This window comes from Kogia breviceps, chromosome 15 (assembly GCF_026419965.1).
Source record: "Kogia breviceps isolate mKogBre1 chromosome 15, mKogBre1 haplotype 1, whole genome shotgun sequence".
NCBI classification, from domain to species: domain Eukaryota; kingdom Metazoa; phylum Chordata; class Mammalia; order Artiodactyla; family Physeteridae; genus Kogia; species Kogia breviceps.
Window position 1 is genome coordinate 26,547,935 of NC_081324.1, and position 13,839 is coordinate 26,561,773.

The window sequence follows — 13,839 nt, forward strand, 5'->3', positions numbered from 1 at the left end:
ACTGCAGGTCAGCTGTCTCACCCGGTCTCTCTAGCTTCTCTGCTCCTTCTCCTACTTCTCCCCCCTGTCCTTGGTGGGATGTATTCAGGACACACAGACCGGCCTCCTGTAGGCTCTTCCACCTCTGTGCACCCCCTCTGCTCCCACCATGCTCTTCTCCTCTCCTCCACCCTCTCCACACTCTTCCCAGCTTTCATGGCCCAGGGCAAAGCCACCTCCTCCAGGAAGGCCTCCCTGAACACTCCAGATCATGGTGATCTCTCCTTCCTCTGACCTCCTACAGCACTCACCTTCTGTCCCAGGCACCCCAACCTCTACAGACATGGACGCTTGGGGCCTTAAAGATCATCAAGTCCAGAGGTGCTTAAAGTGTGCTCCAAGCACCCCTGGCAGTCCCTGAGACCCCTTCATGGGGTTTGTGAGGTCAAAATGATTTTCATAATAATACTATCATGTTATTTGCTTTTTCACTCTCATTCCCTCACAAGTGAACAGTGGAATTTTCTAGAAACTATATGACATGTGATTCTGCCACATTTGAGTGCAGAAGAAGACTTGAGAACACACCCATCTTCCATTAAGCCAGGCATGAAAAAGACTTGTAAATTTGTATTTTTAAAAAGTCACTCTTTTCACTGATTTAGATGCAAAAAATACAGCTATTTTTTGAAAAACGTATTATTGGTGTTAACATATAACTTTGTTATTGTTATTTTTAAATGAATTAATAAGTATTTTTAAATTTCTGTTTTAATTTCTAATAGGGTAAGTATCAATAGTCATAAGCCACATAAACAGAAGCTTGCTGTAATCCTCAGTAACTTTTAAGAGTGTAAAAAGGGTCCTGAGACAAAAATGTTTGAGAACCACTTAACTTGTACAGCTCCTTCTCTTTAACAATTGAGGCTCAGAGAGGTGAGGTGACTTGCCCAGGATCCCACAGCTACTTCAGCCCCATTTGATTAGTATTGTCTCATTTTACTCTGCACTTGTTTCATAGCTGGTCTCTCCAACCAGACGGTGGGCTCTCTGAGGGCACGGCTGACCCAGCCCTGTCCTGAGGTATCCCTTAGGGACCTCCAATGTTACAATCTGGTGACCATGAAGTTTGAGGGGACCTGAGGGGTGCCCTAGTCTAGTCTCCCACAGCGTTGAAAAGTCCACTGTGAGCATCCTAGCCCACCACTTACCCAGCTCCTGACCGGTTACCTGGGCGCTGTGACAAGGACACACATGAGCAACAGAGGGAACCCGTATCAGGTTAAGGCAGCGCTCACTGCCTGAAACAAATGCCTCTAAGTGGAACAAAAGCTGCCTCCTACACAGAGACTCATTTGGTGACTGACTGCTGGCCAAGCCTGGCTGGGTAGAAGCCAGGGGTCCAGCACTGGGCCCTGCCCCCGCCCCGCCCCGCCCCCGCCCAGCTAGCACACACACCTGGGGTGCGAGAGGAGCCTGCGGTGCTGGGCTTCCAGGAGCTGCTGCTGCAGGAGGTATTGCTGGTGCAGGGCCTGAGGTAGGAAGGAGGGACCTGTGACGTCCTGGAACTGCAGGGTGGGCAGCGGTGTCAGCGACTGGTGCAGGGCGCCGCTGTGCTGGTGGGCCGGGGCCATGTGGGCGCTGAGGCCCGGCTGCGACTGCACCGGGTGGGCCAGGGGGAAGTCGGGAGCGAGCTGCTGCGGCTGCGGGGGGCCCAGATGGAAGTGGCGGCAGGAGGTAGCGTGAGGATGCTGAGACCTTTGAAAGGGGGCACCTGGAGAAGCAATGACAAAGACTCCATGAGGACCAGCCCTGCTCCCCTCTCCCACAGACCCCGTCTCCCCCTACCCCCAACCTGCAGCTGGTGAAACTCAAGACCTTCATTAGAACACAATGGTGTCATCACTTTTGCATACAAATGATCATCCGATGCTCCCTAGTAAAGGCTCTGTGCACTATGTGTTGGGGGAGGGGAGTATTTTGTTTAATAAATAGATAAGCATCCTCTTTTAAATTAACATACTTGTTAAAGGAATTTTAAGGTCCTTGGAGGCAGTTTGGCTTTCTTGAATTTCTCCCATGCGACCTTATTGACCCTACTACCTTTTTAAATAGATGCCTAGAGAAAATTTAGTCCAGCCTAGTTAAGCTCTAAACTTTACTGAAGACTTGGCTAGCCAGGACCCAGCCGACAGGGAGCCCAAATTTCCAAAGAGAAAAAACCAGAAGTTGTTTTCCATGCAATTTTAAGAAAAATAAAAAAACTAATCCCACAAAATTTTTAAGCAATAATGAAATAATTTGTTATAATATTATAATTTATTTAAAAGCAAAGATTTCCAGCAATAAGCTGGGCTCATGCTGCATTTAATCTAGTCTCCACTGCCTTCTAAATAACATTGACCTTCATGATGACAAAGCCTTACAAATTTTCCATAAGCAAAGATCCAGCTCTCAGCGCTGGAGTCCTTTAATAAGGAAGGAAGTGGACTTGGCACCTCAGGAAGCTTTACAGAGGCTTCCTGCTAAACATGGCAGGTTCAACATATATCTGCTCCTTTCCAAACCCCACTGAAATGAGAGCAAAGGCATAAAGAGAAAATAAACAGACAAGGACAGAGAGAACAGGAGAGGTGACATCAGCAGGCAACAAATGTCAACAGATTTTTGGAGGGCGGAAAGCAAATGGAGGAATTAGCAGAGCTGGGGAATTGGAAACCAAGCACCTAATGAAGGCGCAGTCAGGGAGAAGCGGACAGATCTTGCCACACGTGCTGGAAGGGTCAGGACAACTCCTGTGTTGGCTGGAGAGATGGCGGCGCTGAGAACGGGGAGGCTGGTGGCCAGTCTGTATGAGGAGCAATTCTGCTCAGGGCATCTCCCCTCTCCCATGCAGGGCAGTGACTGCTGCTCCCTCGCCCTGGCATTTTGCAGGGAAACTGAGCCCGAAAGGCTCCAGTAGAGAAGGACAGGGGTGCAGCACCGTGCTCAAACGGGGGTGGTTAGGCGAAAGTCTTACACATGGAACTTTGGAAACCCCTGCTCCCTTCTGCCACTTGGTTCAGAGGGTGCTGCCACTCAGGTGCCCCTCCCCTGCACACCCCACAGCCCCAGGTTGGAAACTGGCCCCAGAAATAGCTCTACAGTTCCTTCTGGTTGGGAGTACCCCGTAAAATGGTTGAGCCCCCAACTGGCGACTCCATAATAAAGCCCGTAATTTGAAAGGTCCATAGCCATACACACACACACACACACACACACACACACACACACACACACACACAGAGAGATTCTGGAAGTTATTAGTGACCTACTCTTCAATATGAACAGACAGCCAAGGATGACCTGTCTCCTGAAGAAGAGTACAAAGTGAAAAGAGAGAAAGAATATACTAAGTTAAAAAAAAAAAAAAAGAAAAGAAACTCAGAGGAACAGAAGTAATGCAAGGATCCCCCCAAAATAAACTTCAAAACACTTTAATTAATATCCTCAGAAAAATGATGTCGGGTCCATGAGACAACAAGCTCCTTTCAAAGGAGCGATGAAAAAACAAGAGAGCTCTTGGAAATTAAACATATAAGAGGTGAAATCTGAAATTCAGCAGAAGGGTTGGAAGAGAACGCTGGGGAGATTTCCCAGGAAGCAGAACAAGAAAATAAGGAGTTGAAGAAAAAGATGCCAACGTTGAAGGATGCAGCCAGAAGATTCCACAGTTTTCTAGTAAGAGAAAGAATAGAGAAAATTATGGAAAAAAATTATTTAAAGTATTTCCTAGAACTGACGGTCAGTTTCTAGATAGAAAAGGCCCTCTGAGTGCCCAGCAAAATGGGAGGAGGGAGGACAAGAACCACACACCAAGGCATCTCCCTGGGAAATGTCCAAGCAGTGGGGCAGAGAGATGATTCTGACACCTTCCAGAGAGAAGGCAAACTGGTCCCATTCGAAGAGTCTGGAAGGAGGATAGCACCAGATTTTTCAAGAGCAACGTTGGAAGCTTGAAAACAGTAGAGCAACTGCTTTCAAGGTGTCAAAGGGGTGTCAGGGGAAGATTTTCAATCTAGAATTCTGTGCCTAGCCAAACTATTAATCAGGGGAGAGAGTAGAATAAGGCCATTTTCAACCACGGAGGGCCTCAAAAAACTTAATATTTTCTCACACCCTTTCTCAAAGAACTACTGATGCAAACCAAAGGAAAGGAGCAAAGAAATAGGGGGTGACACCTGGAAGAGAGGGCTTTCCCAAGCACATGGCTGTACAGGGCCTCCAGCAATCATTTCAAGGTGGGGAGGAGGGAGGGCACTCTGAGGGGTAGCTGGGGGGTGGATCAAAAATATAACATTACCATCAGATTTGGCCACATGAAAATAGTATTTGAGGGAATTTTCCAATTTTGTAGAGCATTTGGTAAGAATTTGTAAAAATGTCACAGAAAGCAGGCAGTTATTACATCTAGGAAGAGAAAAAATTGTTCAGAAAGTGTAATTATTACATACTACTTGGTTCAGCAGTGAACAATATTTATATATTAATAATACAACAGCACTAATAAACTATTTTAGAACAGAAAAGGACATTTCTTCCATAATAAGAAAATAGATAATGTCAAAATTGAAAAATCAACAAAGAGCAGTAAAAGAATTTATTTAGAAATTGACTTAGTAATTTGTGTATTTCAGGAAGTAAATACTCGAAGAAGCATTGGAAATGTTGAGCTTCTAGTGGTGGGACTAGGGTGGGGAGGGCAAGGGGCAGACAATTGCTGTTTTACTAAATGTGTCTTATATTGGAGCTATCTGAGTTTGTAAATGACAGGCAGGCCATTAATATATTTTTTAAAATCTTTTAAAAATAAATATTTGCAAAACAAAATGGAAATAAAATGCATTTCTGGCTCACTTGCAGTGAGCCAGAAAAGAATGATCTAGAACCTTAATTCCCACAAGCATTCCAGATCAGTAGGGCCTCCTCTGCCTGCTGAATGCTGGCTTCCATGAGTCCAGGGGCTGTAGCTTGAGCAAGCAGGCTCTGGATTCCCCCTTCTCCCTCACCACCATCTATCATACCATAAAAAGGGAGGAGAAGGTCTACATGACCAAAGGAAGGAGGACAAGAAGGGAAAGGAGAGCTGTCGAAAGCTAACAAAGTGAAAGACACGCATGACTGCAGAAGAAGGGAATGGGGTTTTAAAAAAAAGGATATTGTAAAGACTCCAATCCAGCATTGTCTATTAAATTACAATGTGAGCCTCATATGTAATTGTAAATTTTCTAGTAGCCACCTTTAAAGAAGTAAAAAGAGACAGGTGAATTTAATTGTAATAGTATATGTTACATAACTCAGTATATCCAAAATATTGTTTCAACATGTACTCAATATAAAAAAATTATTGTGGGCTTCCCTGGTGGCGTAGTCGTTGAGAATCCGCCTGCCGATGCAGGGGACACGGGTTCGTGCCCCGGTCCGGGATGATCCCACGTGCCGCGGATCGGCTGGGCCCGCGAGCCATGGCCGCTGAGCCTGTGCGTCCGGAGCCTGTGCTCTGCAGCGGGAGAGGCCACAGCAGTGAGAGGCCCGCGTACCGAATTATTGAGATATTTTACATTGGGTTTTTTTTTTTCATATTAAGTCTTCAAAATCCAGTGTACATCTGGCACTTACAACACACCTTAGTTCGTATAGCCACTTGTGGTTAGTGGCTTCCGTGTTGGACAATGCAGCTCCAAAAGCAAAAGACCAACTCCATGCACAGAGCAAAGAATTTTAGCCAAGTTTGCTAAGTGGTCTGCCTTCAGAGGGGGAGTCTCCATTGCTTACTGGTGAGACGCACACCCCTTCGCCTGATCCTCAAGCTCCATCCCCCTGATCCCCACTGCCCAAGCCCTCCCCGACATCAAATCTCCAGACAGTCCACGCACATTCCCACCCCAGGACCTTTGCTCATGCTGGTCACTGCCTTCCCTGTCTTTAAAGGGCATCTCTCAGCAACTCAAAACATGCCTCCCCTGCCTGCCAGCCCCCAGGGACGCCTTCCTCCTCTGCATTCCTGTAGAAGGCCCTGTCACTACCACTCATTTGGCACCTGGCAGTAGCTACCTTGAGCTGTTTCTTCACACTCACCGCCCCCAGCTGGCTGAGCTTCCTGTCTTGCTGTTTCTGGATCCCCACGCACCTCCCTGGAGCTGGCACGCAGTAAATACCTGGTTGGCTCACTGCTGGAGGGACTGAGGGAAAAGCAGTGGCTCAAGGGGACTGATGCACTGGGGCTGATTGAAGGCAAACGGATTTGAAATCGAGAGGGAAAGAGAGTGGCAAGTCGGCCCGGGTGAGCTCCGGGTCTTAAAGCTGCAGTGCACAGGGACCGGGCAGGCAGAGCAGGCCAGCGTCCTCCCCCTCAGGGGCTGGTAAAGCCTCTCCCACCACCAGGAACAGCAGCTGCCTCCCTCCCACAAGCCCCTCCTGCCAGGAGGGCGCCCACCCTGTGAGGGGGGCCCTTCCGGTTTCTATGGAGGCCCATTAGGGAGAGGACCGACCACCACCCTGGAGAGGTCTCCACTCTCCTGTAACCCGTGCCCTCCAACTCACGCAACTGGCCAGTGAGAGCAGCTGCCCTCTCTCCTGGATGGGCAGCAAGAGAAAAGTGAACAGAAGTATCTATATGTCTCATAATGTTTCAGGCAATTTCTACCTGCAAAAGTCCTTTGACTTCTGTTCTGGGACTTTGTGCCCCTCTCCCCTGTCATCTCCATCCCCAGAGGCTTCTCAGTCTCATCAGCTCGGCTCAGAAGGACATTAAAGGCCGGAGACATCCATGCTGGGGCCCCTGACTCACCCCAACCCTGTGTGCTGTAGGGTCTGTGAAAGTAGCAGCTGCTGTATTCGGTCTCTAAGACCAGAGGAGTGAAGTTCTTAGGGTAGACTAGTCGGGCCCATGACAAGCCAGTGACCAGTGACAGCTGAGTAATACATCCCAAAATGCCCCCATCAACAACCTACAATTTTTCCCATTAGAGTTACACCTTTGGGTTAAAAAAATAATCTCCAGGTGTCCTTGAATATATTATCCATTTATCTTATTTCCCCAGGACTGAAATGCCATCAATTGGAGGATTCATCATGAACTAAATAACATTTTTAGGGAGTGAGGAGAAAGAGGGGTTACATTTTTTAAAAAAAAACACCACATTAAAGAAACACAGCAAGTGTAAGACACAAATTAGTTTCAGAAATGTGTAGAAAAACATGTGCACCTTAGAATTCTGGAAACGGATGCTATAGGACCCCCCTGAGAGCTAGCTGGGAGGACCCCCTGAGAGCTAGCTGGGAGGACCCCCTGAGAGCTAGCTGGCAGCACCTTCAAGCAGGGGTGCTCCCCTGGGGCCTGAGCAAGGCAAGGCAGGGCTGGGGCAGGGGGAGGCCACTGTGCGGAGGCTTGCCTGATGGCCACCTGGCACACGCAGGCGCTCCACAAGAGCGGGTGGCTGATTCGTGCCTCACGGGCAGCGAGCCAAAGAGGCTGGCAGCTGGAGAGGGGGCGGAACAGCAGAAACCACACAGCCCCATGAGGAAGGGAAGGTAAAAGAGAAGCGGAGGACGTGGGGGCCAAAGGCTGTGGGCAAGGTGGGTGCAGATGACAGTGACAGAGGTCTCGAGTCTCTGGAAGGTTCATTGACACTCATCTGGTAAATGATGGAGCAGAGATTTGAACTGAGGTCTTTCCTGAAAGCCAATTGTCAATGGGAGGGAGGGGCAGAGCCAGGGAACTAGAAGGCTTGATAAAGTGAGGGGCCCTGCTGAGGAGCAGAGCAGGGCAGAAACGGGGCCTGGACACCCAGAGGACATGCTGGGCCGGTCCAGGTTTCCTGGGGACCATGGAGATGGAGACAAGGGGGCCAGAGGAGCTTCAGAGATGGGTCTAGGTGGGAGTTGAGAAGAGCCAGGCCAACAAGTCAGAAAGCCAGAAACGTCGGTGGAGACAGCAGATCCATGTGGCCTGATAGGCTTCTCCGGAGCAGGCAGCATTCTGATCTGGAGGAATGTTCTAGCTGTATTCTAATCTGTAACTGCCTCCTGCCAGCGGGGGCCTCAGGGACAAGGTTGCAGACCCACGGGCCAACCAGGCTGAACGTCCCCCACTCCTCCCAGGGTTGCAGGACCCTGGGAGAATAGGATGGGAACGAACCAAGCCTTCCCGCCTCTCCAGGGAAGCCGGCAGGTCCCATCCTCCCCAGGCCAGTTCTCAGCCTTCAGATTCCCGCTGTTCTCAGGTCATTGACCCGCATCTCTCTCCCTTAGAGGTGGGGGCAGAACAGGAGGGCGGGGCCCACAGCAGAGTCACAAGGGTGGGGAGGGCCAAAGCGAGTCCCTCCCAAAGGCCCCCGGGATGGAGGGCAGCCAGCCAGCAGGGGCAGGAGGCTGATAACTTGTCTCTGCTGAGCACTCCCTTGAAGCCGGGCTGGAGTCAGAGTCTACTCCTCTCTGAAAAGCCAGTTCTCAAGCAGCAAAGAAAACCAGTTTTTTGAAAGCAGATTTCTGCCCACAGGAGGCCAGGGAGGAAGGCCTCTGCTACCAAAGAGGCTTTCAGAGCCAGGCAGAGTCACCCGGTGTAAGGGCTCCGTCTCAGAGGCCTGGGTGCCTCCCCTCGCTGTCAGACCAGGCGGGACACTGGACTTCTCTGGGCCTCAGTTTCCGAGACCGTGACCCACAATGATGCTACACACCTGCTAACATCTCTCCGCTGAAGGGGCCACAGGCATCCTCTGGCCTGGCCTCTTCTCTTGCTGGCGGGAAAGCCAAGTAAGAAGCCCAGGAAGACCTTGCGCACTGAGTGAGTGTTGTGACTGCCCCCGGAGTCCCCCAGCAGGCCAGGCCAGACCCAGGTCTCCTGCCCCACCTCCTGTTGGGACAAGCCTATATGTTCTGTCCCATGTCCAGCACCGGAACTGAGCTCAAAGCAGGGAGAGGCAGAGTAGACAAGTGCTGAACTTCTAAATCCATCTTCCAGTGGCTGCCACTCATCCTAAAGCCGGTTCTGAGTGTTCCATCCCTTGCGAACACCCCTCTGGCCTCTCTCTCTCTCACTGCCCCCTGTGACCTTTCCTCTCACCTCTCCTGGACCCCCAGGGGTCTTACCTGCCCCCTGGCCCCATACCCTACCTCCCAGGGCTGTGGCATTCTGTCCAACCTCGACCACCCAGGGCAGATGTTAACTCTGGGATGGAATCTCCCAGCGGATGAAACTCTTCTCTCCATCAGATTTGTGGCATTTGCCTATTATACTTGGCATTTTATTTCTGGACAAATTTTATCTCCAATAATCAGCTGTTGGGCTTCCCTGGTGGCGCAGTGGTTGAGAATCCACCTGCTGATGCAGGGGACACGAGTTCGTGCCCCGGTCTGGGAAGATCCCACATGCCGCGGAGCAGCTGGGCCCGTTAGCCATGGCCGCTGAGCCTGTGCATCCGGAGCCTGTGCTCCGCAACGGGAGAGGCCACAACAGTGAGAGGCCCGCGTACTGAAAAAAAAAAAAAAAAAAAAAAAAAAAAAAAAAAATCAGCTGTAAAGTGAATGATTTCAGGACAAATACCATGCAGTAAATGTCCTTTGTTCTTAGAAGGATTAAAGAAACTTCCAAGAAGGAAGGGAGAGAGAATGCAAGAAAGTGAGAGAATGGAAGAGGGAAGGAAAGAGAAGGAGGCAGGAAGGCACAAAGAAGAGAGGGAAGAAAGGAAGAAGGAAGGAAAAAAGAGAAAAAAGACCTTCGTTATCTTAGAAAAGTTAAGTATTAGATTATTAGCTAGCAAGGAAATACAGTTCTTCATGGAATCGTCGAATATTCAAGCTAAATGAGGCTGAGAGATCATACAGCCTTTGATCTACAGGATGAGAACCCCGAGGAGGCTGGAAAATGGGGGATGGCTTGTCCAAGGGCTCGCGGGTGGTTATGGCCGAGTTGGGACCGGAGTCAAGGCCTCCTGAGTTCCAGTGCTGTGTGCTCCACCCTGTGGTGCTGCATTTCAGAGTCCCCCTACCCAGCACCCAGCTCCTCACATGCCCACACCCATGCACACATGCTAGCCCAGAGAGGAACCCACCTGCCCAGGCCCTGGTGGTCCCCCCTCCCCCATCCATGCCCATCCCCATCCCAAGCTCACCCAGGAGGAAGCCTTCCCTTCCTAGTAACCATGGGATAACAAGGGACCAGCTGCTGGTGCCCATGGGGAAGCAGTCTGAATCTCTGCTGTGAGAGATGCTGGGAAATGGCCATGGTGGCTGACATCGCATAGGTTCAGCCCAGTCCACATTGACCAGCAGCCCCCGGCCTCTTCCCTGGCCTAAGAAAATGCCAAGGACAAGCCCCAACTTTAATGGAGTAGATCAAGGTCTTTCCAGCCCATTGGGTGCTCCTGTCACAGGCAACTCCTGCAGGGTCCCTGGAAATCCTGTGACAAGCTTTAGGTCCTACAATTCATAGGGTTTAACTGATAAAGTGGGATGGAGGAAAATTCTGGGGTCTTGGCACAAATTCTGGGCACCTTGGACAGGGATAAACTGGAGGCTGATGAGGAGACCAGGGTTGGGAGGGGACTTGAGTTGTCTAAGAGGAGGAACAGCTGAAGAATCTGGGTGTGAGCAGCCAAGAGGAGACTCGGGGTCAGGTAATGGCTGCAGGCAAAGGAATTAGCTCTTTCTGGTAGGTCTGGGTCAACATGAGGAAGACATTTCTTAGAATTCACTTTGTCCTCCAAAGTTCCTCATCACTGGTCGTGTCCGTGCAGAGGCTGGCTAGCTGCCAGCAGAGAAGTGTGAACACTGGACGGGGAGATGGCCTGGGTCCTCCAGGGTCCCTTCTGTGCCCACCACAAGATGATGCAAATTCACTGCAACATCTACCCCCTGCCTGAACATAGTTAGGCCAAATTGGTCTTTGAAAGCACAGAAAGGCTGGTCTGGGTGATGGGGAAAGGAGGAAGGAACATGGCAGCAAGCAGAGAGCACACCCAAGTGCTCAGGGCCCAAGCCTGCAGATGCAAGGAGGAGAAGCAACCCACAGGCAGGCGTCCAAAGACAGACTCCCTCTTCTACCCAGCATGGCCCCAGGAGCCTTCCCTTCCGTCTGCACTGATACAGCTCAGAACTTTGTTTCCTGCATGTTCTGAGCCTCCCAGTGGCCCCCACCAACTTCTCCAGCGTGGGACACGTTCCAGTTTCATGTTGCTAGGTAATGTATCCTTCGTGAACCACTCAGCTGCAGGATGGTTGGAGAGGTGATACAGGAGAGATGGAGGAGGGGGCAAATTGTGGGATGTCTGAATGGCAGGACCAGGGCTGGTGTGTACCTCGTGAACTAACTACTTGAGTGCGAGCCAGAGAAATCAGAGATGAAGAATATGGAAAGTGGGTCATCTGCCCAGAACCCAGCTTCTTAGACTGTTCTTTCTGGCTTCCTTCCTTACTCCAGGTAAATCGAATTAACCTCTTTTGCTCCAGTTGAACACCCCAAAGAAGCCTATTCCCTGGCTCAGTTTCTTGGCTGCCAGAGGTCTGCTTTCCTCCCTCTGCATAGTTTGGTTCCCTGACCAATGGGAACAAACGGCCTAGAAAGAAAGTGATATGACCAGAGGGATTCTTTACAGCTGCTTTGTGAATGCTTCCCCGAGCCAACCTTTGATCTCTAACGAAAAGCTCAGCTTCTTCGGAGGAACTGAATTCCTGGCTCTCAAAGCACTGTTGAGAGGGAACTTTCCATCCTAAGGAAGCCTACTTGCTCATGGGCATGAGACAAGTAAACGGCAAACTTCCAGCAAGCAGCAAAGGACCAGTTCTCCACTTGTGGTTGCAAACCAGGGATAAGGGAAGGGAGCCCAGGAACGGGGGGTCAGCTAGAGACAGGATGCAATTACAGAAGAGGAAAGCGCCTGTAGGTAATAGGTCAGTCTTCTGGGCATCTTCCATCCCAGAAGATCCTTTTTTCCATCAAATGCCAAGGAGCTCTATGAAAACATTCCCACTATAGTCATAAAAGGGCATTTTGAAGAGGGTATCTATGGTCAGAAGACCTCACCCCATGAGGGCAGGACCTGGCTCTATCTCATGCACCTGTATTCCTAGTGCTTGGCACAGATCTTAATACGTAGTAAGAACTCATGGAAGGAACAAAGGAAGAAAAGAAGGAAGGAAGGAAGGGGGGAGGGAGGGAGGGAGGGAAGGAGGGAAATGAACTGTTGAACATGTAGGAAGTAGCATCTTGCTAAAAGCCTTGGGAGTGTGCAGAACAGCTGCCTCCCAGCATTTCAGCACTGGGGGGGTTCATGGTAGCAGAGGAACAAACGTGACTCAAGGAGGTAAAGTGTAACGTAGAAAGACTGATGTGGGAGATGCTGCACACAGAAAGACTGGGAATTCTTTCAACGCGTCTAGGGATCCAGTTGCAAATCCAACGTGGACTGGGGTGGCCCAGCACACCAGGTGGTTAGTGTGAATTACCACCAACGAACCCAGAAGAAGTGCTTTCAAACCCAGAACAGAAAGCCTCCTGCCATTCCTGGCCAAGGAAGGAGGGGTCTGCACTGCTTACGGCACTGGTTAGATTTCTTGTAAACCATATGCAGTTCGTCCTAGGTCATGAGTTTAGATAATCTTCTAATATTCTTGATAACAACTCAAGTAAATTAAAAAAAAAAAAAACCAAGCCTCAACAACTTTCAAGAAGTGTCAGGGCGGCTACCTGGGCCCATCTCACATTAGCATTGCCTGGTATCCAGAATAGTCAGACCAAGTTCAGAAAGTCACTTCGACTAGTACTCTATTGAGATTTGCAGCACACAGGTTACACCCACACAAAGGCCCAGCCCTAGGAATATTGTGGGCAGGACTGAGGGTAACATCATTCCTCGGCCTCCCGTTTCCCCAGGGAGGGTTCTGTTCCTTCTGACTCCGTGTTCTCCTATGCCTCCTCCGCCCTGCTGCCGGCCTGGCTCTCAGGCCCGCTCACTGTGATGGGCAATGACAGACGTGCCACGATGGCTTTCCCCAGGAGCAGTTATGTTTTAGCAAGGTCACATCATGAAGTCCTAATGGTGGGATTTCAGACGGCAGCCAGTGAGTCTAGGCACAGGGTGTGGGGGGCTCCCGGCCTCCCCACGTGCTGCAATTAAATTCCGCCAGCGGGTGGCGTGTACCTGCCTTCAGAGGGAGCCAGAGGCAATTAAATTAGATTCCCAACTGTTACTGCCCATGGGCACCTCGGTCTGGCACCCTGGGATGTGGGGTGTGTGCGCGCGTGTGTGTGTGACAGAGAGAGAGGGGGGAGGATGGAGTGAGGGAGGATGTTGGTTGAAATATATGAGAGAGGAGAAAGGAAGGCAGGAGAGTGGCTGTAGGAGAGAACAGGAGGGGGGACATCTGAAGGATGAGAGGGAAGAGAGAGAAGCGCGGGAGGGAGACGATGCCTGGAAAAGACTGCGCTGTCACCATCTCAGAACTAGCAGGCCCCAGATGCCCAAAACAGCAAAGGCCCCTCTCGGGTCACCTCAGGGGACTCTGTTGGCCCTGGCTTGGCCTGTGATGGCCTCTGCTTCCACCAGCATGACCGCCCCCCACCCCAGGCAGGCCATGTCAGGCTGTGCCCATGTCCACTCGGCTCACTGCCTGGTGTCCTGCGTAGGTATCACCCCAGGCCAATGTCCCTTTGGCCAGGTCCCCCCAGTTGGACCAAGAGTCCCCAGAGGCCAAGACTGTGCCTCAGGAGAGCAGCTGAGGCACTTTACTTCCTAGCTCTTCACTGAGCTTTCTGATATGCAAAATGAGTGCATAGTGGCTCACCTGGCCACCTGACAGGGTGACTATAAGATGCCAGCTGTG

General features: G+C 50.6%; 1 protein-coding gene across 6 annotated transcripts in view; it reads right to left on the reverse strand.

Moving 5' to 3' along the window:
- ARK2C (arkadia (RNF111) C-terminal like ring finger ubiquitin ligase 2C) overlaps positions 1-13,839 on the reverse strand; it is a 107,266-nt gene that overhangs the window by 16,654 nt on the left and 76,773 nt on the right. For 5 of the 6 annotated variants that reach the window (XM_059041008.2, XM_067014921.1, XM_067014918.1 and 2 more), the window contains exon 2: positions 1,438-1,753. In XM_059041008.2, the coding sequence (XP_058896991.1) occupies positions 1,438-1,753 (316 nt within the window). Of the gene's footprint in view, positions 1-1,437; positions 1,754-3,834; positions 3,864-13,839 lie in introns of those variants that run through there. The other variant, XM_067014922.1, reaches the window with a different exon arrangement.